The sequence below is a fragment of the Anguilla rostrata genome, chromosome 18 (assembly GCF_018555375.3).
Source record: "Anguilla rostrata isolate EN2019 chromosome 18, ASM1855537v3, whole genome shotgun sequence".
NCBI lineage: Eukaryota > Metazoa > Chordata > Actinopteri > Anguilliformes > Anguillidae > Anguilla > Anguilla rostrata.
Genome location: NC_057950.1, coordinates 8,050,471 through 8,076,722, shown reverse-complemented (window position 1 = coordinate 8,076,722; position 26,252 = coordinate 8,050,471). Strand labels below are relative to the sequence as shown.

Sequence of the window (26,252 nt, the reverse complement as noted above, 5' to 3'; positions counted from 1 at the left end):
GGAACCTTGAGAGAAAGACGTGAACTGCGGCACGTTCGTCAGAAGGGGGAGCGCGTGCACTGCCAAACCGAGCCTCCGGGAGCAGCTCCAAGACTCCGCTGCTCGAAATTCACTGAGCGTGTTTGCCTGGGGGGGGGGGTGATGAAAGGGCTGTATGTAATAACCCACTCTTGGATTATTACATATGGGGGGGGTAGGGTTGTGGTTAGGGTTGTGGTTAGGGATAGGGATAGGGATAGGGAGCCAGTATTGATAATTCGTAGGAGCTGCTAATCTGACCCATATGGGTACGGTTTATCTCCAGGCCCTGCAGCCCCTGAGCCCTCAGTGGGTGGCATTTCAGGAAGTAGAGAAAGAGAACTGCCATCTCAGCTGGACTCACCACAACAGCCAGTTTCCCTCCCCTCCCCCCTCACCCCAAACTCTGGTCTCACACAGGTGGCCAATTACTGGAGCTGCAGACATCAAAAACAGGCGGAACGAGGGTCTGGGGAGCACAGCCCTCTAATGGGGATAGAATGAGCAAATTGCTGTTCATTTCAGCTTCATTCTCTCTGATGATTCTGATGAGAAATTCTGATTGTGGTGCATCCTCGCGTACCGATGTGCTCAAAGCTGCTCATCACCAGTAATTACGACTCCCTTGTTCCACGCTGCGGCGATCGTTGCAGCCCCCTGCTGTGGGTTCTGGACAGCGCAGGCCAGCGTCTGTTCTCAGCCTGGTAGGGCTCACAAAGACACTTAATGTGTGCAGCCCAACTGGTGGACCGCGGACACCCAATCGCAATCGCATCCTGCACGGCCGATTCCCTCTCTCTCTGGGCGATACCTGCGTCAATAGTGGGGGGTTACTGACCACAGTCTGTACTGGCACAATCGCCATTGGACACCAGACTGTGAGGTTCATCCGACCTCTGGAACATGAGATGGCAGTCAAAATAATGGATGGTTGGGCCCGCCCAGCATTTTTTATACACAACTCAGAGCATGCTGGGATGTTGATTGGTAGAGTAACTCAGGAGCTACACCTGTGTGATGAAAACACCTGCTATTCATGTTTATTTTGTGTAACCTTTAGCTAAGCAGTTAGCTGCAGGTGCTCAGCATTTTATTTGGTTTTGTGTAAAGTGGAAATTCGTCAGTTGTTTTGACAATATTTTTGGAATATTAACTGATTGTCCAGTCTGTCACAATAATTGGCATTATTGTGTGCCAAATGTACTCCCATTTTGTTTTTATTGAACTTCATCATGGTCAAATTCGCAAACAATTTCTATTTAATTCACAAGTGTTTCTTGTGACAAATATTACCATACTAAATTCCAGAGAAGCTGTTTTTTGCTTGGTTGTCTAGCAGACTAATACATCACTCATTTAGAGTAGAAGGGAGGGATGCATGCAGAATATCAGGATGCATATACTGCAGGGTCTGTAGCTGCAGCTCATGACTTCAAATGTGTTGGGTAAAAGAAAAGATTAGGCTGATTAAATACGTAACTGAAAAAGTTTGCATCAACTCATGAATAATCTGTTAATCCATGTTATGCGTACGTGGTCTAAGGTAAGAAAAAAAAGTCTTATGTCCAAAGACAAAAAAAAATGCAAAATATTTCAAAATACACTTTAATGTTATAGGTGGATAGGAAATAATATTTATGTATCTACCATGGTGAAATAAATGAGTAGAAATTAATTTTATGAAATTTATGATGAAAAATATGATTCATGGGAAAACTGGAAAATATATAAGCCTATAGCCTTATGTCCAAAGACAGGAAAAAATGCAAAATATTTAAAAATACAATTTAATGATATAGGTGGATAGGAAATATTATTTATGTATTTTCTATGGTGAAATATATGAGTAGAAATGATTTTTTAGAAATTTATGATGAAAAATATGATTCATGGGAAAACTGGAAAATATATAAGCCTATAGTCTTATGTCCAAAGACAGGAAAAAATGCAAAATATTTCAAAATACAATTAATGTATAGGTGGATAGGAAATAATATTTATGTATTTCATGGTGAAATAAATGAGTAGAAATGATTTTTTAGAAATTTATGATGAAAAATATGATTCATGGAAAAACTGGAAAATATATAAGCCTATAGTCTTATGTCCAAAGACAGGAAAAAATGCAAAATATTTCAAAATACACTTTAATGTTTTAGGTGGATAGGAAATAACATTTATGTATCTACCATGGTGAAATAAATGAGTAGAAATGATTTTTTAGAAATTTATGATGAAAAATATGATTCATGGAAAAACTGGAAAATATATAAGCCTATAGTCTTATGTCCAAAGACAGGAAAAAATGCAAAATATTTCAAAATACAATTTAATGATATAGGTGGATAGGAAATATTATTTATGTATTTTCTATGGTGAAATATATGAGTAGAAATGATTTTTTAGAAATTTATGATGAAAAATATGATTCATGGGAAAACTGGAAAATATATAAGCCTATAGCCTTATGTAAAAAGACAGGAAAAAATGCAAAATATTTCAAAATACAATTTAATGATATAGGTGGATAGGAAATATTATTTATGTATTTTCTATGGTGAAATATATGAGTAGAAATGATTTTTTAGAAATTTATGATGAAAAATATGATTCATGGGAAAACTGGAAAATATATAAGCCTATAGTCTTATGTCCAAAGACAGGAAAAAATGCAAAATATTTCAAAATACAATTTAATGATATAGGTGGATAGGAAATATTATTTATGTATTTTCTATGGTGAAATAAATGAGTAGAAATTAATTTTATGAAATTTATGATGAAAAATATGATTCATGGAAAAACTGGAAAATATATAAGCCTATAGTCTTATGTCCAAAGACAGGAAAAAATGCAAAATATTTCAAAATACACTTTAATGTTTTAGGTGGATAGGAAATAACATTTATGTATCTACCATGGTGAAATAAATGAGTAGAAATTAATTTTATGAAATTTATGATGAAAAATATGATTCATGGGAAAACTGGAAAATATATAAGCCTATAGTCTTATGTCCAAAGACAGGAAAAAATGCAAAGTATTTCAAAATACAATTTAATGATATAGGTGGATAGGAAATATTATTTATCTATCTACCATGGTGAAATAATTGCGCAGAAATTAATTTCATGAAATTCATGATGAAAAATATCATTCATGGGAAAATTGTAAAGTACATTCCTTTACATTACCTCCATTTGTCAGACACTTATCAAAAGCAACATACCATAACTGAATACTGAAGACAATTGGAACAATTACAAAACACACGTCCGATAAGTTACAATGCTCATTTGGTAAGTTATTCATAGCCATGAACACATTAAGTCCAGTTCAAGCAGTAAGTGTCGTCTATGTCAGAAAGTTTTGGTAAGTCAAACTAGGAGGCACGTCAACAAGCTATAACATCGAGATAACCATACAAGTGCAACATAAGTGCTGGATGAAGGTACAAGTGTAACACAAAAGTCCTACAAGAACAATATAGAAGGATACAAGTGATAAATGTGATTCTAGATTGGGAGTGCCCTGCACAGCAGTGATAGTTAGTCCAGGTATAGTCTGATGAGATGCGTCTTTGGACCACAGTGAAAGATGAGCAACGACGGAGTGGTTCTCAGAGGGACAGGGAGTCTGTTCCACCGCTGGGGAGCTAGGGGGGAGAAGCTCCGTAGTGGAGGACGTGCGAGAACCATTCACCCGGAAGGCAGGGAGAGAGTGAGCCGCCCTGCTGCAGCAGAGCGGAGTGGTCGAGCCGGCGTGCGGGATTGAATCATGTCCCGATGTCCCGTACGTGGGGGGGGGGGGCTGTCCTGTTGGCTGCAGTGTAGGTGATGTGCTCCTTGAGGTCCGGTTTTGTCATCCAGGACCACCCCCCCCAGGCTTTCTGCAGAGCGAGAGGCAGTCACTGTGGTGCCATCGACAGCGATTGAGGGCTCCCGTAGCAGGGGGGGTCTTGTACGGGATGAGCAGCAGCTCGGTCTTGTTGAGGCTGAGCTTAAGGTGATGCCTGGTCACCCATGTTCAGATATCAGCCACACAGGTAGATATTCTCTTGTTGATCTGTAAGGCAGAGAGAAGACTTTACATAAGACTATAGTCCAAAAACTGGAAAAATAAATGCAATACAATTTAAAATGCCATTTTTTGTTACAGGTGGATAGGAAACCATGTTTAAGCATCAACCTTTGTGAAATTAATGAGCAGAAATCTATTTTATGAAATTTATGAGGAAAAAATATGATTATGGTGAAAATTCAAAAACACATAAGGCTATTGTCTTATGTTCAAAGACTGGAAAAAATGCCCAAACAAAATAAAATCCCATTTTTTGTTACAGGTGGATAGGAAATATTTTTTAAGTTTCAAACATATTGAAATAAATTAATAAAAATGTCTTTGAAGAAAATTATGACACAAATTATGTGATTTTGTGGAAAATGGCAAAGTTCATAAGCCTATGTCCACAAATATGTAGGCCTATATACACACAGATGGAAAAAATGCAAAAATTCAAAATTGAATAAATAAAAATTCAAATTTTTACTTTCAGATGAATGGGAAATCATGCATATTCAACAATCACAGTAAAATAAATGAATGCAAATGCATTTTCAGACATTCAGGATGAATATTATTTTTCAATGGTAAAACAGCAAAATATATAAGACTATAGTCTTATATCCAAATCAACTGGAAAAAAGCAAATAAATTCTAAATATTTCGTCCAGAAGGATTAGAAATCTGGTTTATTCAGCAACCAGAATGAAATAAATGGAAATATATAAATATTTAGGGATTATTCATAAGTAACATGTTTCAGTGTAACACCATTAATGTCTAAAATACATTTTCATTCATGCATTTCACAGTTGTTCTGGAATAAACACAATTTTCCATCCATCTGAATAAAAACTAACATACTTAGACATTTCTGGACACAATAGTATAGTTTACAAAACATGTGACTTCAAAAACAAGATTACACCTAAGGTTAGAATGAGGCTTATAGGTTCAAATTAGGGTTTGGTTAGGGTTAGCGTGATGGTTAAGATTAGGCTTAGGAAAACAGACAGTGTTAGGGTTGTGGCAATATTAGGGTTATACAATTTCAAAATATAAACACATTTCTGTGTATTTCTGTTATTGAATTGCTGACATTTCCATTTCATCCATTAATTTTAATTGACATTAGTTTTTTGGCTTCAAATTAGGGTTTTGGCCAGGGTTAGGATTTGGAAAACAATATGTGTTAGGGTTGAGGTTCAGTTTGTGGTTGCGTATAGGAGCTTGGGAAAGGGTTAGAGCAATAACTAGTCTTTGATTTTGGATGATCCAAATTCTTTCACTTTTGTAACCATATATATTTTTGTTTAGGAGCAAGCATGTATTACTGACTGGGCCCATTAGTCACCAAGTGGCTCCGAGGCCAATATAAATTCAGTTTGGACCCTAAAGTTCAGTTACAAGCTTCAAAATAATTTAAGAAATTTTAGCGTTCATATTAGAGAAAACTGGTGGAAGTCATAACCAGGGAGAGTTAAGAGTTTTAACAAAGGGATCAGAAGTTGGCATAAAATTTTCATATTCACATTCTGTTCGGATTCTGAAGAGCACAATCACCAAATACAGGTAACACTAATTTAAAATGAAAACCTCCAAAAGATGAATGTCAATTGTAGGACAGTGGTTAGTTAACCTTAATCACTTTACCCTATTCCTGTTTTAATCTGTACATCTTTGTGTTTTAAATGGATTATGAAACATTCTTACTGAATAAATGTACTTTCAATCACTTGTGTGCGTGTGTGTGCGTACACGATCGTGCAATATATTTTACTATAGTATATTTATTATTTACACTGATCAACTGAACCAACTGTAGTTATACGGCTACTACTCATAGCCCATTTAGTAGAGATCATTGCTTTCATACTGGCAGAGGAAAAAGTATACATACATATCTACCATTGATATACAGGTCTTGGCTAAAGCAATCAAGACAACTTAGTAAAAAATATAATGGTAAGGTTATGTAAGGAAACACCATATACCAGCTAAAGCTCAGTTCTCTTCACGTCTGTTGCCCTTGTTGCAAGGGTAATTGTACAGATAAAATTGTACCTTTTCGTTTTCTTTGTACGCGTTATTCAGCAGCAACACTGACAATGGTTTTTCTCCCCTCTACTATGATGTTGCATACAATAAACGAAGGTATACACACTAATGAAAAATTGTATTTCTTGGTCGGCAGTACAGTGGGCTACGATGCATGCACACACTTTTCCGGTTAAAAAAAAAGAACATGACAAAAAATCAATTTTGAAAACAGGAACATCACCTTCTATTGAGTACGTTATAAATCGTTCTCATCGTATACACTACCGTCCTTCCTGTACATTTCTAACATAGACATATTATTATAACCACCAAACGCCTGTCTGGTTGCATATTCGCCTTCCTGAATTAAGGACCTTGGACAAGGCGGAAGCTTGGGTTCCTGGTAGTTGTAGTTCTTTGTACAATCGGATTAAGTATTCTAGAAAATAAGGCAAACTTCAATCTCCATGAGCCTGTGCAGCCAGCCGTTCTATGTATAGTATCAACGGCAGGGGCGGCCTTCGAGGCGTCGTGGTAACCAAGTACTGCTATCGCCTAGAAACCAGAGCTCCTATTCTCGAAAATATTACGTAAAGACACCAACCAGAAATATCATTGAGTTCTGCCCCCATGCGTCAAGTTTCTTGCCCGATGTGGTTCACAGAATAACGATTCTGAATAGGGTTTTTTTCCTTCTGTTTTTGTTGTTTTCTTTTTCTGCAACGGGACCGGCTGTTATTATTCTGCGCACTATGATGATTCACAGCCCGGAATCTTCCTGGTGTTTGCCATCGATTTGAGATGCGGATTAAGGAGCGGGGACGTGTTCAGGGAGACTGTGGTTGGAAGCTGTTTAATTATTTGCCATTGCTACGAAGTTAGCAGAAAATTTGCATTTTGGGGCGTCTTCGTTGGGAGGGACACAAGCAGCGGCCAGACAGTTGTAGTTGTCAAGGCAGGCTGCACTGTGTCATTTTGTTTCGCTTTGGAAATCCTCAACTGAAAATCGTCTGTGTCACTAAGGGATGTACTGCGTTCAGATTTATGAATGGTAGTCCGACACTGGGTTCGGCCTATTTCGTACGCGATTACTAGATCCGAAATATTTTGCGGCTAGTTCGTATCTGGGAAGTACACGAACACGGTAGTAATTATGGCTGATGATGGGGCAAGGGATTAGCGTGCGGATTATATTTTTGCTGTAGCCCTGTCCTCTGTTTGTTGTGCTCATTTACTGTTTGTTTTATTCTGCCTTTTTATTTTATAACGAATCGGTCAGGCTATATGGAGATAAACAGCATTAAATATGCTTTTTAAAACACTTGGTTTTATGGGGGGACGTTTTTTCTGTTGTATAAATATTTTGCAGATCTTAATGAAGGAAAAAAAGTTAAATCAGAGAAGGTCTGAATGTATGTAGTTTATCAATAAATGCAGAAGAAAATGTTGAATGGCTTTTATCGGTGTAGTATCAATTTTAACAAAACACGCTCGGTATTATGATATAGGCGATATATATTTTTAAATATATATTTAACTTTAGGCTACTGATAGTACCAACATGACTGTTCGCAATTAGGTGATCCTAGGCGATTTGTGTTCGAAGGAATTTGGCTATATTTCTGAGCTTTCATTCATTTTGAGTTATGTCAATATAACTTACATCTACTTATGGTTGATTTCAGGATAGAATATCCTTGAAGTTGAAATACTTATAAATTTGAAAAATTGTCAAATATCATGGCGGACAGAACTGCTCCTCGTTGCCAACTGAGATTGGAGTGGATTTACGGTTACAGGGGGCATCAGTGCCGCAACAACTTGTACTACACCGCTGGCAAAGAGGTCGTGTACTTTGTGGCTGGGGTCGGCGTGGTTTACAATACAAGAGAGCACACTCAGAAGTTCTATCTGGGACACAACGATGACATTATCAGGTAAGTCCGAGGCACTGTAGCTCTTATTCCTCTCCGATGGCGTTTGTATGGGCGTTTCTACATTCTGTGAATATGCATTCTATTGCCGCTGTTTTCATGTCGTGGTGCGCGAACTGATTCACCGCGTGAATTAGTCCCGCGCGAGATTTATGGGCGAGGCTCGAAGTGGGGTTAAAATACCGGGTCTCATTTCAAATTTTGGAAGGTCCCTGCAGACATTGGTGACTTGCATCACCCGGGTTTACAGTGATGCAAACGGATGAATGTCTTATTCGCTTAAGAATTCGGCCTACTGAAGGCAAAACGGTCATGGAGTATAGGTAATACAATTAAATTACAAAGTAAATTAATTTACTTAGACGTCGTGCGTCATAAATGGTTCTACATTTATGTATTTAGATAAACAAATTACATAACAAATGAATAATATTACACATGCAAGCGTTATAGTACATCTCATAAATCATGAGGACTTACATTGCCCATCCCCAGTAAGGTCAGAGTTCACCTTGTTTTATTCACAGTATAAATAGAAATTATATTACAGAACAAGACCCACCTATGGCATGCATTCTGTGTGTCAGCAATGATGAGTTGACAATTGAAATGCTGTTGTGCTCAATTTAAATCACTGCCTTGTAAATTTGGAGTTTCAAAGGTGTGCCTGATGCAGAATTGCAGTTATTTTTAGTGATTTGCAGACTAGGGATAAATGTTTTGTCTTTGACAGAAAAAAAGGTTATTTCATGATAGTGCAGAATAGAGGCATTAACGTCCTGTTTGAAACTGAAAACTGGATCTTTGAAGTAAAGATTTTTTTTGTGCTGACAGCAGCTGAAAATCATGCCCATACAATCGCAGTCAAAGCCAAACAAAAGAATCTCCTACAAAAATCACTGTCCCCTCGTTTAGCAACGTCACTTCATCACAATTCTTAGTCTTTTGTCAGTTCCGAGCCACAGCTCTGCTCACAATTCAAATATTTTGTCCCGGTCTTCAGTTATGTCTTTATTTTTAAGTTCTAGTGTAGTTACGTTGAAATCTTGGTATACACAAAATGTATGGGCATGTACAAAGTTTTCAACATAGACTTTTCTTAATTTTTAAGTACCAATGTATCTATGTTAAAATATCAATGTTGTTTGTACACGCCTATACATTTAGTGTGGTCTTGCTATTCATTTTAATTCATACTTGACAGTAGAATGTTCAGTGTTAACTCTGAGTACACTTGATACCACATGGACTCGTTTAAACTCTGAATTAATACATTTACTATAACATTTTATGGTGGTGCTGTCAATAATTAATATACAAGAACTGGTATGTATAGCAAGTCTTCCCATAGCAACTGTAGTTATAGAAGCTCTTTCATCAGTCAGGGGCAATTTTCAAGTGTCCCTGCATCATCTGTGGAGTGCGAGCAGCTTGCCTGTCTGGTCTTTGTGTCCCTTTTTGGCAGTGAAGTGTACTGGAAGCTTTTTACCATGGTACCCTGGATGCAAACCAACCTGTGACCGGTGGCCTGGGTTACGGCCTCAAACACAAACACCACCTCTGCGTATGTTCAGGAAAACACGGCAGCTCTTTTGTTTGAGCCCCCCCCCACCCTCCCACCCAACCCACCCACAGTAACGCTGAGTGCAGTTGTGAGATGCACTCCTATAAAGACAGTAAATAGCTACTGTACATTTAGAAAGCCATTACTGACAATGACTGTGTAATTAAGTCTGAATGCGTGGTAAATGGCTGGCTAATTAAAATGGTCTATTTCATGAAACATTTTGGCAGGTTAAGGTGACTGTCCACCACGCATTGAGCTGGGGGACGTGTTCAGTGTTCCGTTTAAGGGCCAGCACTCTACACACTAAACAGACAGGGCAGCAGAGCAGTGCTTACTGTGCTTCGGTTCAGGCAGCTTAGCTAAAGGTTAGTCTAATTCAAACAATGTGTCACTAGGTGTGTGTGAGCTTCGTTTGTCACCAGTGAAGGAGCCAAATATCTGTTTTTATTATTTTTTTAAAAATTGGTGTCAGTATTTTATTGACCTTGATGTAAATTATTTTTGTGTTGTTTGAAGCATCTTTTTTAAGCAGTGGTAGAGTTAATCAGTGTTTGTTTGAGCTGCTTTTGTGGAGTGATAAGTGGCATGGCTTGGTGCACTCAATTGCGGTTAGGCGTTTCAGCTGAGGCGCTAGTTAATTAGTAATTAAGAGCCGGAATTTAAACAGATAGCAGTACCACAGGACCAGTGGCAGATTCGCTGTGCAAAGACTCAGCTGTGTGAAGACTCAGTTGGACTATGACAAAGGGAGTCTGTCTGCACAAGTCCATCGAAGGAGCACAAAAAGGCATGTTGCTTAGAAGCGGGCTGCCCAGCCCTGTTCCAGGAGATCTACCATCCTGTAGGTTTTTACTCCAACCCTAATTTTGGCTCACCCGATTCTAATAATTAGCAGCTCAAGGAGATCCCTTGCTGTTGAATGAGCCACAGGGTTGGGCAGCCCCAGCTTCCCTCCTATCCTGATCTGCAGTTCCCTCAGGAGACACACCCACCTACTCCACACTGCACACAACCCTCTCCAACTTCTTCTACCCACCACTGCCGCCCCCCCCCCTAGCTTTTTGGGTGCAGGGGGCCCATGGAACTGCCATTTGGCTAAAAGGCTGACTTTATCTCAGCCTACGCCTCCATGGTCCCTCTCCTCCCCCCCCTTCCCCATCCAGTTTCCTTCCTTCAGTGAATCATGGATCACCCAAGACAACACGGCAACCCTGGCAGTCCTCTCCTTAGCCTTCTCCTTCTCCCACACTCCCTGGCCGTCTGGCAAGGGAGTTAGAGCTAGTCTGCTTTTTCAGTTTCTGTTCTCTCCCTCTCACCCTCCAGCTCTTCATTTTAATGCCATGCTGTGACTGTTACTATCCCCATCAGACTGATCAGACTGTTTGTTTGTTGTAGTTCTCCACCATCCACCAGGCCTCCTAGCATAACCTTTGTGATGAGCTGGAAATCCGGCTCAGCTTGTTTCCAGAGGACGGAACTCAGTTGATTGTGCTGGCAGACTTCAACATTTTCAGTCAGATGGCTCCCTCCTTCTACTTCAGTTCATTAACCTCACCTTTCTGCAGTCACACACAGAGCAGGGCACCGGCCGGCCATAATAATACTGAGAAACTGCTGCCCTGCCCAATTTGACGCTCATCCCGGTTCAGCTCCATGATCATCATCTTCTGTCTTTTTGCCTTTTTTTTTTCCATCTCAACCCCTCCCTCTTTCTACTCACTCCTGCTGCCACCATACACGGCAATCTCTGCAACCCCTCTCCGTTCACCCTCTTCTCTGGCGTCACTACGTCCTCCCTATCTCTTGAATCTCTTCCCGTTATCTACTGACACTGCAGCGTCCGCACTCCTCTCTCTCTCTCTTCAACACTCGATTCTCTCTGTCCCCTTGTCACCAGGTCTGCAAGGTTGTCCTCTCCTCGCCCAAGACTATCTGCCACCCTCCGCACCCACATGACCTCATTCGGGGCAACAGAGAGAAAATGGCGCAAATACAGGGACCCTGCTGACCTGTCCAGTTACTAATCTCTCCTCTCTGCATTTTTGTCTTCTGTCTTAGCCGCTAAGGCTAACTTTTAGCCGGCTAGAGATGAGATCCTCTCATCCCACAAAAAACTGTACTCCACATTCTCCTCACTTCTCAAACCTGCCCCTCCTCCACTTCCTTCACCCCTCTCTACAGATGATTCTCCACTTTCTTTAATGGGAAGGATGCTGACAGTGGAGTGTCTCAAACCCATCAATTTATCTTCTCCCCAGACAACTCATCCCCTTACTGCACTCGTTAACTCTACTCTCTCTCTGTGCCTTTTCTCCTCTTTCAGATGTTAACCTCTCAACTACTGCTATCATACCATCTAACTGCCTACTCCGTAGATCCCATTCACACATGCCTCTTCAGTCCATCACACACAGACATCCTCCCAGTCATCTCCTCCCTGGTGAACTCATCTCTCTCCACTAAATGTGTTCCATGCAGTCTTCAATCAAGCTTGTGTCACTCAGGGTCAGCATCATCATCCTCCATGATGGGCACTTTAAAAGTGTATGGGACTCTACAATGGACATGAATGTTGTTTTCACCCTACCACAGTAATCACTCCTGCATAACTGGACTCCTGTTCCCCAGGGTTCAGTCCCTGTTCGGTCTTCTCTTGTTCTCATCTCTAAGAACATCATCATGGCAGGTAGATTCTACCTGTTCAACATTCCAAAAAATCTACCGCCTTTCTCACCACCTTCACCCGAGCTGTTAGTCCAGATGAATGTCCCAATTAGTAGTTTCCCTTTTTCCTGGCCTTCCTGTCTCTTCCACCAGGTCTTTGCACCTCCTCTGGCTCAACCATGTCATGTCCCTTCTCATGTCACTCCACTGGCTGCCTATATCAGCTCACATCAAATTCAAAACCTTGCTAGACCCTACACGTCAACCAGACCTCTCTGTTCTCTTACTTCTGGGCACCTGATTCTCTGCTTCAGTAAGTTGCTGCAGAAAACGGTATCTGGTCAGTGATTTTACTATAATATAATGCACAATGAATGGTTAGGGGAATGGGCTCGTAACTTAAAGTCTGTGGGTTCAATTCCCAGCTGGGGAGCTGGCCTTGTACCCTAGGGCAAGGTGCTAAATCTGAATTGCTTCCATAAATATCCAGCTGGATAAATGAATTATATGGAACAATTTAATCTGCGTACATCACTCAAAATGAATCACAGGCAATTCCCTGAGACTGCAGAGAAATAAAAATGCTTAAACGAGACTTCACATTGGTATTAATTATAACTTTGAACCCTCTTGAAAATTACTGGTCTATTTTCATTTTCTATTTTCATCAGGTGGTATTTCCAGTGTAAACTTACTTGCCAATCAGATACTATTTCTTGGAAAGGAAGAGATTTTGAAATGTCAAAAGCCTGCAGTGCATTTCTTGGCAGAAGCATCGGGTCTTATCATTCACAGGCCAGTGTTGGGGTCAGTTCTGTTTCAATTTGCGTAATTAATTGAAATTGAATTGATTAATTGAAAAAATTAGCAAATCCATTTCCTGAAATGAGATTGAACTGAGCCCGGCTCTGCTGCAGACAGGTGATCGCAGCAGGAGGTTAAACCGCGGTGCATTTTTGACAGCAGGCCGTTTCGGCGCGCTGGCCGAGGCTTTTCGTCGCATGCCGCGCGGTGATACAGTTGCACTTGTGTTTCTGGACAACGCGTGGCTGTGCGTATATTGATCGGGAGAGAGACGCATTTGCTGTGACCTTGCACACAAACATCCATTCTTTTGTTTGAAAAGCACTGCAGCTCTACCTTCTCGGTCTCAGAAGAAATGCATCGGTTCCTTTGACAAAGACGCTTTTGTCCCCGTTTACAGAGATGGTCCTATATTATAAATAATAACGTCTATACGACACTGAAATTTGTGTAGGAATAACAGCTTATTAGATACGATTATTTGTGTCATACCCAGGCAGCGCACCCCCAATTAATTCCTTTTCTCGCGAAGTGCGCAATAAAAACCCACATTTGTGCCAATTTATTTCCTTATTTCTGGGCTCCATTCTCATGTGGGCATTTATCGTGGCTGTCATGTAGACAGATGATTTCCATGTATAATTTGTGAGAGGGGCTATCTCGCTGGAGCCCAGTGTCGATTAATAAGCCGCCCGTGTCTCTATGGTCGCTGAGACAGAAATGAAATTTAAGGCCAATTACAGTGGGGTGATTAACTGGGGTGGCTGGGGGTAGGTGGGGGGTAGGTGTGGGGGGGGGGCTGGGGATTACCTCAGGAGAGAAGATAGAAGAAATGTTTCATTCTTTAAAAGCTGCCCCCCCCCTCTTTCCGTATGTATATCTTCCCATTAAATTGATGACCAGAAGGTAGATTTTCCCTTGGAATTGAGCCTTTTTGTGCGAACGACTTCTGAACTGTATATATATCGACAAAGGTCTGTTACATGGACTGTGTGGACAGTTAATTACACATTGACTTCTTGCATTTGTTGCACGTTAGCTCTGAGACATGCTACATCAATAAGACGTTTGCAGTTAGTCGCTGTGCAATTATGGCGGTGGTTAGCCCGATAGCGTGGCTCAGTCCGCGGTGCGATCGACCCGACCGGGCTGTCAGCTTTTACTGCCCAAGCCTTGCCGTGTCTCTTTTATTGCCTCTCGCTGTAATGTGTGCTTCCTTTCCCATTTGTGGGAAACTGATCGAATTTTTATGGTGCTCTTTCATAGGGAAATGACTAGACACATAGCGGGACGTCGCAGCGAAATGGAAGGTGGTTTGTGGCGTGTTAGCCTGGAGCTAATCCGGCCCAGCAGCGTGGCGGTTGGCTGAAGAGTACGGCACCCGGTTGGCTTGGAAACACAAGCAGCAGTTTCTCTTTGACCACAACTGCGATGATTTTATTTTAGAGGGGGGGGGGGGAGAAAGACCCTCAGGCAGCGATGTAAAAAAAAGAAAGAAAAAAAGAGAGGGAAGGCTGATTTTACTAGGCGTGGCTACATTGGCAACGTTCACACATTCCTCAGGTGCCTTTGCTCTTCAGAGTTTTCATGATTGCACATAATCCAGCTGCAGGAAAGCAATTCGAGGAAGAGAAAAAAAACACCTGCCTCAGGAATTAAGGGACTCTCGGCAGGAAAGATGTGCATCTTAAAAAAAGAAAAGAAAAAAAGTATCCGGGCGCATAAAATGAACGTGATTAATGGATGAACACGCCATCGGCCGTGAATCTCAATGTGCTCATCCCCCCTAAAGCCCCGAGCCGATGTGCACTGAGCCAACCTTCACTGGCGAGACGGGCTGTGCTCTTTTTTTTGGGGGGGATAAATTAACATTTCGGTTTCACTCAGGATATACGTGCTGTACCCACCCACGCGTGGTCTCAGAGGGTCTTGCCACAGAGAGTCCGCATGAGAAGAGATCAGTTAGCAAATCGGGAACCGAAGGATTGATATTTCAGATGAATTCCAGGATGAAAAAAAAGAAAGGTGTTTTCGATTTAGTGGTAGACAAAGACAACTGTGATTACCATTATGCACATTATTGGACGGGTATTGGATTTCAGGACACAGGATGTAGTCTTTGCAGACTGGAATCACCAATTCTTGGCTTATACATCTGGCTGGAGACCGGTATCAGCCCAGAAGCCAGAACAGCAGTTTCTGGGCGTGTAACAAACCCAAAACCCATCATCTTCATAGTCACCAGTATCCCAGTTACCACTGCTACCACTGTTCTTTGACCTTGGCGAACACACACAGCATACACAAATTCTGTAAGGACGATTTAGTGTTAGAAAAAGAAAATGAGGATGCACACATATAAACAGAGTCCAGTACGTAGAGAAAATAACGTATAGTTTAAGAAATCATTCATATAACAGACCAAACCAGCACAGCACCCAGTGTTTCAGCATAGTCCTTCTCAAAGCAGAAATGATTTATTTGCTTAACTGCATGTTCTTATCTCCACACACTGGACTGTATTTAGGAGTGTGCTGGCCTACAGAAATGCCATATACTGCCATATGCCTGTGCCTCTTTATTTTATTGCCATAACAGCTTTGATAAGGCGCCTGGGGTTATTGGCACTGCACACATTGGGATATTTGTTCATAACAAGCAGAGCTGTGCATGAGCACTATGTGAGGACTTTCTGCTTTGCATTGGTTCAGTGTCATAGTAACGAGTTCGGTTGGGTTTATGGGATGTTGAGTGCTCTGCGTTACTGGCGGCCTGCTGTTCTGGGGGGGGGGGGGGTGAGGTTGCTGGTCACGTTCACGAAACTGTGGGGGCTGGCAAACAGGACCGGGGGAGGGGGGTCGAGGACTCCTCACTAGATTATATTTAAATCTAAATAACATTATTGTCCAACTACATAATGCAATTGTCACTAATCTGAACAAAATTTTGACATATTGCAGTAACACATATTTTTGTCTCAGATTTTACTGGCATATGGAAAGTCAACATGTTTAAAATACATACTTGCCCCTGGTATTTGCTCTGGTACCCCCAGGATGCTGTGCCATGTCCTCTGTGAATGGCGAGGCAGGGATGCCGTTACCCAGCATGCACGGCAGCGCTGCACCTTGAGGCCTTGAGGTTCTGCAGCCCAGTGGTGTGATTTAACATGAGGGCTGTGGAGTACAGACACACAGGCATTTATGCATCTTCATTCATCCATGCCCATAGCCTGGCACAGACCCTTAGCCACACATCTAGATAGGGTCCTGTGAACTTCCCGGCTTGTTACACCACACAGTAAAAAGGGCTGGGCTTCTGACTACCGACACCACCCAGTCTACGTCTTTTCCAATGTTAGTGAGAGGCCTCATTCCCCAGCAATTAACTGCTAATGAAGTAATCAGTCTTCCCCGACCACATGTTGGGTTAATGCTACTGCTTGCAGCGGGTTTCAGTGGGAGCATTAAAAAAAAAAAAAGAGATCTTTGCCGGATGCAGTAGGTACTTATTTATGCTAACGTAGCACGGTCGCGCTCCGGGGCTAACCGTGGCCTCCCAGTAACCTCAGACAGCTCTTAACCAGGAGGCGACGAAGCAAGCAAGCAGGGGTCCTGGAGCTCAAACCCACGGTCTTAAACAGCTGCGTGTGGTTCTCCCACCCACCCAAAGAGAACTAGCAATGCACTGTTACACTATCACACTGGCCCGGGGAGTTAAAAAGGAGAATATGCTAAATGCATATTGATCCTACTCCACTCTCATCTGTTCATCAATTAACAAATTGGATTTTTATGCTGAGATTTTGCTGATGCCGTTTGTTTTGTTTTTTTAATACGGTAAAGCAGAGCTTGTTTGCCAAACTTTTTCCACTCAATGTTTTTGAGAGAGGCAGAGGTACTATTCAATTTCTAAAAGCAACAGCAAAAAAAAAAAGGTTTTCAAAAAATGACTGTGCTTATTTGCATCAGTGCTGATCTTCGACTCACCTTCCTGCTAATGAAACAGACAGGCCTGTTAGCACCCTGAGCAAAACACTTCTACTGCAATTACATTTTTTGCCATCATTTTTCAAGATTTACTACTAAAAAATGAAAAGTATTGTAGTGTAAGGAAGATTTTTATAAGCTGACATTTGTGATTCATAATTGCTGGTTTGATGAGCTACCGTACTTTATACTCATTTGAACACTGGTTATGGATGTGCCGACTGCACCTTTATATTCATGATGCTCTCCATCAGGAAAAAGTCCCTCTGGATATGAGAGGTAATAATTTAGCTGTGATGTAATGACAGCAGCAGTTCTTTTTCTTCTTTTTTTTTTCTTTCAATAAAGGGAGACAGTTCAGGCTAAATGCATGGAGTTCTCGGTCTGTTCCGGGAAACTGATTGGAATCAGCGCGTCTTATGGAAAATGAGCATTACAGCATTATATTTGAAATGTGATTTAAAAATGGAAAAATGTTTTAAGTCATTTCTCCTGCCGTGATTGTCAGAGTGCTGGAGGGCGCACTCTGTTGCTGGGAGCATGCCAGCGTGCCATGGGGGGGGACCCATCTAACAGCCAGTGGGCTAGAGAAGGGATGCCCAATTCTGGCCCACGAGGAGAATGCGCATTCTCCCCGTCCAATCAGGACTGATTTAAAGCTGGGGCACCAGGCGAGTTAAGTCTCTGACCAATCAGTGGCATTAATCGATCTATTAACTATCAGGCAGAAAATAGAAGCAGCAGTACTACTGGCCGCGAGGGCCAGATTTGAGTGTCCCTGGGCTGGAGTCAGCCCCCTCAAATGCCAAACCCCTCATTTCTATCAAATGTCCAAGCCTTTATCCAGTAAATTTGCACTTTGCAGCTGATTTCCTTTGCTGCTGATTTCTTTCACATCTAAAGTGGGTGAGTCAGCACATGAACTTCCAGAATGTGATGTCACCGTATGGAGTTCTTTAGCATAGCGGGCTGAGTGTATCGCTTATTATTGCTGTGGGTTGCAAACCGGCGAGAACCACAGTTTGAAACCCACAGCAGTCCGACTTCCCCTTTACCATAGCAGTGTGTCAGTGTTCTAGATCTCCATTGCTCTCAATTACCAGTAGTGATTGTTACATCAGCATTAGAATGTTCAGTTGTCAACATTCTAATCACATATTTGTGATGCCACACCTTAAAGGGTTAAGCAATATCACACAAGGAGGTAGTGCTGTTAGACTGTGCATCAGCACGGCTGTGATTCGGTCATAGGTAATCACAGCTGTGCTGATATACAGTGTAACAGCACACCCTCGAGTGCGATATTGCTTTTATACAACAGTACTACCTTATAAAATATTTATCAACAAATGAATGTGAGAACAGATTATGATGTTTTTTATTTGGCTCTGCCGACAAATATGGTTCCTTTGGGATTCCATTTTTAAAAAATCATTCTTTTTCCGTCAATTTGAATGTAAACAAAGATGAGTGATGTTACAGTACAATGATACGTTTGTAATATGTTTGTATGTTACTGTATATCAGCACTCATGGAATGCCTCTTGTCCAATCAAATTACTCAGCCAGAACCTACGCTTTCATAATTCACAATATATGTGGAAATTATTGCCACTTTCAGATACTGCGACATATCCTTTCCTAATACCGTGCTGTGAAGTATATTACCATGACATTACATTCACGAAGACATATTGTATAGCCGTACATGTATCTCCCATTGTTATTGCACCGATAATAGAGACGTGTTTATGCGGCGCTCACCTTCTGAGGGAGTGAAAAAGCGGAAGCTGAAGACATACGTCACATGGAAATGCGAGGTTTATGATCGGCGACGCGCGCGCGACGGCGAACGCGGATCGTCCGCGCCGACCGATGGCGACGGAGAAACGCCGAGCGGACGTTCTAACCCCCGCCGTCGTTCCAGTCAAAATTAACGGCACTTCTCAGGCTCTGAACGAGAAATAAATCCAATCCACCGATCGATAAATAAAGAGCGAAGCGAGTCGCCTCACCTAAATCAGGCTCGGTGTACCAGGCGGCTTAGTGTGTGTGTGTGTGTGTGGGGGGGGGGGGGGTCGAAGGGGGGGCTCTGCTGTGCTTCTTATCAGCTTGAATTCCCGGCAGGCAAATATTCATGACGACTTCATGTCTTTCTGCTTCAGGAGGCCTTCGCAGGATCTCGTTCTTTCATCCTTTTTGATGTTTTCCTCGTGCCGGTTCACTCCATGCTGGCTCTAGGAAATGGTTTTCTTTGGCATGGCATTATCTTTATGACAAAATAATAAAGCTGCAGTATATACGGCGTCAAATGCAGAATTAAATACGCAACTTTTTTTTTTTAAATGCGCAATTGGTGCCCCTGCGTTTATAGCAGTAATTTTGCATTATCTTTTTATTTATATTTAAATTGAGGCACTAACAATAGTGGCAATAACACTATGCACAGAAACCACTGTGCCAAAGTATTTTGGTCTTATAATATTGGGAGAGAACATGCTGCTTGTTGATTGGTTCATAATGAATCTGCCCCCCTCCACTACTGCTCCTCTTTGGTTTATATGATGGATTAGCTCATCCAAGTGAGCATGGGAAATGTAGTTTTAAAACCGTAAGTACAAAAGCACAGGCAGGAAGACGTCTATCTGAGCTGAGCTGAGCGAAGCTGACGGAGGTACAAGTGTCAGTGTGTTTGAATTGAGATTTGACTGATTTTTGCCCTTGCCCATTTAATCGCCTCTAATGGCGGGATGAGAACGGGGACGTTAATCGCTCTCTTGCGGATCTATTAGCGACGGGGCCGTGCCCTTAAGTGGCCATGATTTGACGGACCAGACGACTGTCAATGAGACGGTGACCTTTTAAAACGAGGCGCTGTGCTTCACCGAGTCTAATTATTGTGTGTGTGTGTGTGCTGGGGGGGAAGGGGGGCATTGGGTAGCGAGGCATGTCACATGAAATAGTATTTCTTTCTACATTTGTGTAACGGTTCACAAGCATACCTCGTAAAAAGTGCTTTTCTGTTTTGTCCAGAATTTTTTTTTTTTTTTTTGGCAGACATGAATTCATTTTGCCATTGCATGTTTTTACTTTTATAAGCAAAGCCTTCCAGAGGGTTTTTGCAATGTGTCATTTGTCATACTGACAACTACACATTACAGCATTCTTGAAGCAAAGCTTTGGATTACTTCCAAAGTTTAATGTTTAAACCTTTCCCAAGTCATCAAGAGATGGAGACCTTATAAAGACCTGGCTGGCCTAACATACATCTGGAGGAGAACTGCTTCCTTGAGACAAATCGAGCGATCTAAAAGACTTATTGATTAGTGTAGAGGGGTTTAGATCGTCTTTTGTGGTGCGGTTAATGTCTTCAGTTATTATGCGTCGGGTGTAATTATGATTCAGTGTACGGGTTTACACACTCGTGCAGGTTTTCGTTATTAAAAGAAAGCTTACACGTGGAACAGGTGCATGTCGTCGGCTCAGTGGCCCGAGTGTTGAGCACCTCAATCAATTTCTGAAAACCGCTCAGTCGAGAGACGTTGCTGGTAAAAGTTCTGAAGGGAAAACACGATTTTGCTCCGCGTTGCAGAAATGACTTCACAGCCAGAAAGAGGATGTGGAGCAGCCTGCCTCCTCCTGCACCACATTATACAGAAATAATTGCTTGTGCTTGAGCGTGGGCAAGCCGCGGCCACGTCCGCAGAGCGGCGAGCGATGCACAGAACGTTCCGGAACCTTCGGTCGCTGGAGTGTTAAGGCGTTGGGCGAGACCCGAGGCTATCGGACTGCTCTCCCGGAAACGTAACATCCTGCAATGTACAGAAAATATTACCATTTTTTTGAAATTATGATGATAAATAAATACACTGCAAAGCAGTTTAGTTTAACAAACAAAAAAAATCACAATATCTGAAAGAAGCAATAATGTGTATATTTGCCCATATACCTTGATATTAAATAAAACAATTTTTAATAAAAAATTTTATTTCAATATGTTTTTAGTATATTCTATTTCCGTAGACACTGCCATACAAACTGAATGTTAGATATTACAGGCCAGGCATAATACTGGCTGCCATACGTTGCAATTTAAATTTTGTAATGTACAGATAAATATTGCACCATTTGGAAGGACAGTGGGCGATATTAGTGTTGGATTCCAGTGAGAGCCTGCTTAGAGTAAATGTAAAATGATGTCATTTAATCCAACAAATTTGACATCATTTATACTAATATAATCATCTGGAGCTGTGCACATCGCAGAAATGGCAGCATTTAAATTGGAATTTAACAACTAATCACAAATTGGTAGAGTTTCAGTTCAATTAACTTAGTGAAGCTGTGACATTTCTCACTGACACAGTGCAAAAGAAATGACTGCTGTTCCCAAAACTCTTTTTTTTATTGGGACAGAAGTGCACACACATACAGTGAGGAATATATATTGAGCTGGGGCCAGGAAATGGGGCTTTATTTAATGCGCTGGCAACCGCCCACCTCCGCTGACAAAAGAAGTAGATGGGTGGCTTAAGAGAGACTTTGATTGCGTTGCATGTCCCAGAGTCGCGGGAAGTGCTTTCTAATCTCCTGAGACAGCATCAGGGACCAGTGGTTAGCGCTGTGTGACTCCAACAACACTGATGAGCACTCTGCTGAGAATGCCCCCCCCCCCACACCCTCCAACAACTCAGCCCCCCCACCTCCCACCTCCCAACTCCCCCACTCCCCACCCTCCAACAACTCAGCCCCCCACCTCCCCACCACCACCCCACCTCCAACAACTCAGCCATAGCCTGCTTGAAGGCTGTGCCAATGTTACGAGGTTTGTGTATACATGCATGAACTGCAATATATTTCCATGAAATATATTCCCACGATCATGAAACATATTGCCACAATTAACAACATATGGCCACATACAAAAGTGTTGCCACTGTAAGATATTGTAATATATTTAAAAACATACATTGCTATGAAATATATTTCTCATTTCATTTTCCATATTTACAGCATATTGCAGTATATACCTATCAGTGTTAAATATGTATATTTAACACAGATAGGCACAGCCCTGTGCTGTGCTTAATGACCTGCAGAATATCTTCATTTGTGTGTTCTATGGTTCATGTAATTTTCCCTATTCTTCTTCATGGAGGATAAGGTCATTTTCTACACATCAGCACACTCTACGGTGGAAAACGGGGACGCAAATAATTAGATCAGAAGCTTTTGCTCAACTTGAAAGGTTAGCTTGGAATTAGGTGCTCTCAAATTTTAATTTGTGTGTGTGTGTACAGTATGTGTGTTTGCATGTGTAAAATACGAGTGTGTGTGTGTGTGTGTGTGTGTGTGTGTGTGTGTGCGCTCTCCAAATGCTGTTTCTCATCTGCCTTTTGAACCAGCCGCTGCTAGCAGTCGAGCTCTTCCCCTTCTGTGATGAGACTGATGGTGTTGATTATGGGCACGGTCCTGAATTGTAGGTTTACATTCTTATGCTGGTCTAAACAGGAAGAGCCCACAGCACTTATTGTATTCCCCGCAGCGTGTAATTAGCCTGATTGAACACGAGACCGGGGGTCATTCGCCGAGGCCCAATGAGGATGCACAGAGGGCTTGTGTGCCTTTCCACGACGAATCAAATGGCCAGAGAGACTAGGATTTCCTCCATGCCCAAACACTAGTGCACGTTTTTATTTTCTTAGACATTTGGGGAATATTCTAACTGAAAAGCCCATTTGAAGGAAGAACGAATGTGCAGTATTAACACTTTGAAAGCTTTGTGATATCTTGTGGTGGAATTTAAGGTTTTAATTCCAGGCAAAGCAGAATCAAATGGCCGGATAGACTACAGTTTAATGGGGGTAGAGGCAGCAGGACCTTCAATAAAAGACATGGGAGGAGAGAGTAGGCATGTGTAAATTAGCTCACTACAACTTTCTGTGGTTTCCTTTCAGTCAGCACACAAATCAGGTCTTTTAGCCAATCAATGACTTGATTAATCATCGGAGTAACTGAAACACAACAAAAAACAGCACAGGACTAAAGCCTGAAATGACTACACTAAATTAACACACCAACGCCCCCCCCCCCCCTTTTGGAAGGTCTGTAGAAGCCACTGTAGGGAGGGGGTGTTGCTCCAACATCACACTTTCATTAATGCCATTAAGAACTAAATCATCTGTATGCTCACTGACTTGAATATTATGTTTCCACTTAAACTGTTAATTTCTTAATATATCTCCACATTTGGTCAGACATTGCCAGGACTGATAGTGCATACGACATAGCCATCCACTCTTTGCATGCAGCGATGCAGTCATAAAATGAACGAAAAATAATGAACATCTCTCTGGCTGTTTATTTTCATGTTCGAGGCCATAAAGCATCACGCTCAGGCCTGTGCTTTAGCGAACCTTCAGTCAGGCCTGTGATCTCCATCTGACTCCCGAGTCCTGTGCCTCCAAGCCCACCGAGCTGGCTCCAAATCACGGCCATCAGTTATTCATGAGGTCATATAAAACCTTCAGCGAGATAATTGTGCTCATTTGTAACGCTACCTTCTGCAGTTAAACGTTCTGGTCAACTCCAGCACACCTCAAGGTCAGATATTCTTTAATCATCCACAGGTCCCACTGCGTTGCCTACGTATTTATCTGATGAAAAAAAAAACCCAAATCTTAATATTTTAATCTCATATCATTCTAACATGGTAAATCAATTGGGTTGAGGTCTCTGGAAGCTTTCAAATATAGGAGAATATGAATGAATGAATGAATTCACCCAATGGAGAACCCGTACACATGGTCTAGTCAGTGTATGACATCATTTACAGTGTCATACAATAGGTCTGCTTTGGCTAGAGTTAAAACCTAATTTCCACCATGAGCTATCATGAAGCTTTCAAAGGGTTAATACTGCACATTTGTTTTTCCTTCAGATGGGGTTTTCAGTTAGAATATTCCCAAAATGTTAAAAAAAAATAAAAATAAACACAGTTCTGTTGGGGCTTCGAGGAAATCGTTTTGAGAAAATCACCGCCTGCCGGATTATGGGATGCGCAGTGCCGCCAAAGGCGGGAAAGCACCAGGAACTTCAAAGGGGAAAATAACCCACCGTGTCGCCACAGAAACCGCCGCGGAGAGGGGGCGGGACAAAGGGCGGGCCCGAGGGGCCAGGGCGGCCCGGCTCAGAGAAGCCGCTGGAATTCTCCGGCGGCGGCACAGCGCCAGGAGCTCGGCGGGAAAATGGGAATGTCAGTGGAAGCCGAGCGGGGCCTGCCGTCGCTCGAGGGAGGCACAGCAAATCCGCCGCGGCCGTGTAGGCCTAAGGCCTTCACTTTGAAGGAGGAGGCTGAGACAGCCTGAGCCTGGCTGCACAGCCCCAGATCCACAGGGCATTGTGATGTCACACCTCTTCCACGGGAGGGGAGGGGGAGGGGGAGGGGGAAGAAACGGCAGTTGATGCATGAATCAGATTAGCCGATTAAGAGAACGGGCTTTGACCATTAGCTATATGGACGTAACTACTGACATCTTCAGGCAAGCTTTACGCATCTGTCTTGGGACTGTGTAACATTAAAAAGATTCTCTAGCTGAATGGGATTTTCAGGTTAAATGAAGGTTAAATTAAGAATAAGAATACGAAATTGAGCAAACTGGGGGAACTTGATGGATGTTTATGCTGGTGCTGAGGCTGCCTCATTAGAACAAATGAGCAGTTTAGTGTCATTCAGGATGGATATATGACTGGTGCAGACCAAAAATGTGATGTTTTCTATGGTTGTGTCCTCTAAGTTTTGAATAGTGGACACATTTAATTTGCCATTAATTCCCATGTAACTCATTATCTTGTTAATCATTGGACTTGATGATTCTGTCCAAAAAATAAATTAAAAAAAACTTAAATGCAGAATGCACACGCAGAACCAAGGCAAGGACAATTTAAGGGCGAAAGGAATGCGCTACAGCGCCGTTCTGCCGTCTGTTTCATTAAGTCGGAATGGGGAAACACTTATGTGGGATTTAGTCTGACTGCAGGGAATTTACAGAAAGTAGGTATGCAAATAAGCCACGTGAACACTTAAATATTGCTTCCAGTATTGAGAACTCGTCTTGCGGCTGTGGCTGTGACTTTTCAGAACCATGGACAGCGTTCAAAAAGAAAAAATAGTAAGAGGACCGCGAGCATCTCTCTAAACTCACATCTGCCTGAAGCAGGCACGTGTCGTGCGGAGACACTTCCGAGCTGTTTGAATAGCGCTTGATTGCAGTTCTAGGCAAGTTTTTTTATTTAGCAAAATACCTAGCAGTGCGTAACGTACGAGCCCATATGTTCTGATTCTGTTTTAAAGCCGGACATTACTAACGGATATTTAGAGTAGTAAATTATCTCTATCGAATTTATAATCTTCGATATAAATCGATATCTCCTTCTATAAACAATTGCAACGGGCACATAAATGGTTTCGGGGGTTATTCACAGTCAAGACTTGCTTTCCCCAGGCGTAAACACGCACACACACTTTTCCGAAATCCTCTTTCATAAATTATGGTAAGTGGTTAGTTTGCGAAGCTCGTCATAGTTGTCTCCTTATCTTATTGCGGCATAGATGCACGTGAATTAAGCCGGCAAAATAACGACCAAGGTGTCCACACAACAAAAAGCTTGTGCCGTTATAATAGATACCGACAGCTGTTGATTAGCCTACATGTCGAGATGGGGCAGACTATTTATTCACTCATTCATTTATTCACTTAGAATTTTCACTGGTGAATAAATAAGGGAGGCTAAACTGATAAAATGTGCTACCATTTAAGGAACAGGCAGTAACTTCTCATGTAAAATGCCATTATGGCCTATAGCTTCAATAGGACAATACTACAAAAAACGCTATTGCGCATTCTTTAACGTGCTGACAATTTTAATTCAGGCCGTTTTGTTCTTTCTAACATTTCTTGCTCTACCTGCACAGTGCAATGCTCAGTGTACAAACATCTCTGACAGAGTACATCTATACACTGGTAAAGTAGCTGTTCAATTATAATTCCTGTACTGAAAATTGTGTGGGCTCAACATAAGGCTGAATGTGGACAGTACTTTGCTGCCACTGTAACCACCATAACTCTACAGCTTCCAGCTCGCTATTCGTCATGTTTGACATTTGTCATCCTC

At 41.9% G+C, this 26,252-nt stretch overlaps 1 protein-coding gene and 1 long non-coding RNA gene across 7 annotated transcripts in view; one reads left to right on the top strand and one right to left on the bottom strand.

Moving 5' to 3' along the window:
• Nucleotides 1-2,031: 2,031 nt before the first annotated feature.
• The window catches only part of LOC135245303 (uncharacterized), a 34,488-nt gene continuing 10,267 nt past the window's right edge, over nucleotides 2,032-26,252 (bottom strand). The window contains exons 2-3 of the long non-coding RNA XR_010327191.1: nucleotides 16,114-16,265; nucleotides 2,032-4,083 (exon numbers count right to left, since the gene is read on the bottom strand). This is a non-coding gene — a long non-coding RNA (uncharacterized LOC135245303). The remainder of the gene's footprint in view (nucleotides 4,084-16,113; nucleotides 16,266-26,252) is intronic.
• Nucleotides 6,729-26,252, top strand: part of LOC135245296 (echinoderm microtubule-associated protein-like 6) — a 123,267-nt gene continuing 103,743 nt past the window's right edge. For 3 of the 6 annotated variants that reach the window (XM_064318268.1, XM_064318266.1, XM_064318267.1), the window contains exon 1: nucleotides 6,746-8,057. In XM_064318268.1, coding sequence (XP_064174338.1) covers nucleotides 7,861-8,057 — 197 coding nt within the window. In that variant the 5' untranslated portion in view covers nucleotides 6,746-7,860. Of the gene's footprint in view, nucleotides 8,058-26,252 lie in introns of all 6 variants that reach the window. The other 3 variants (XM_064318269.1, XM_064318265.1, XR_010327190.1) reach the window with 2 other exon arrangements.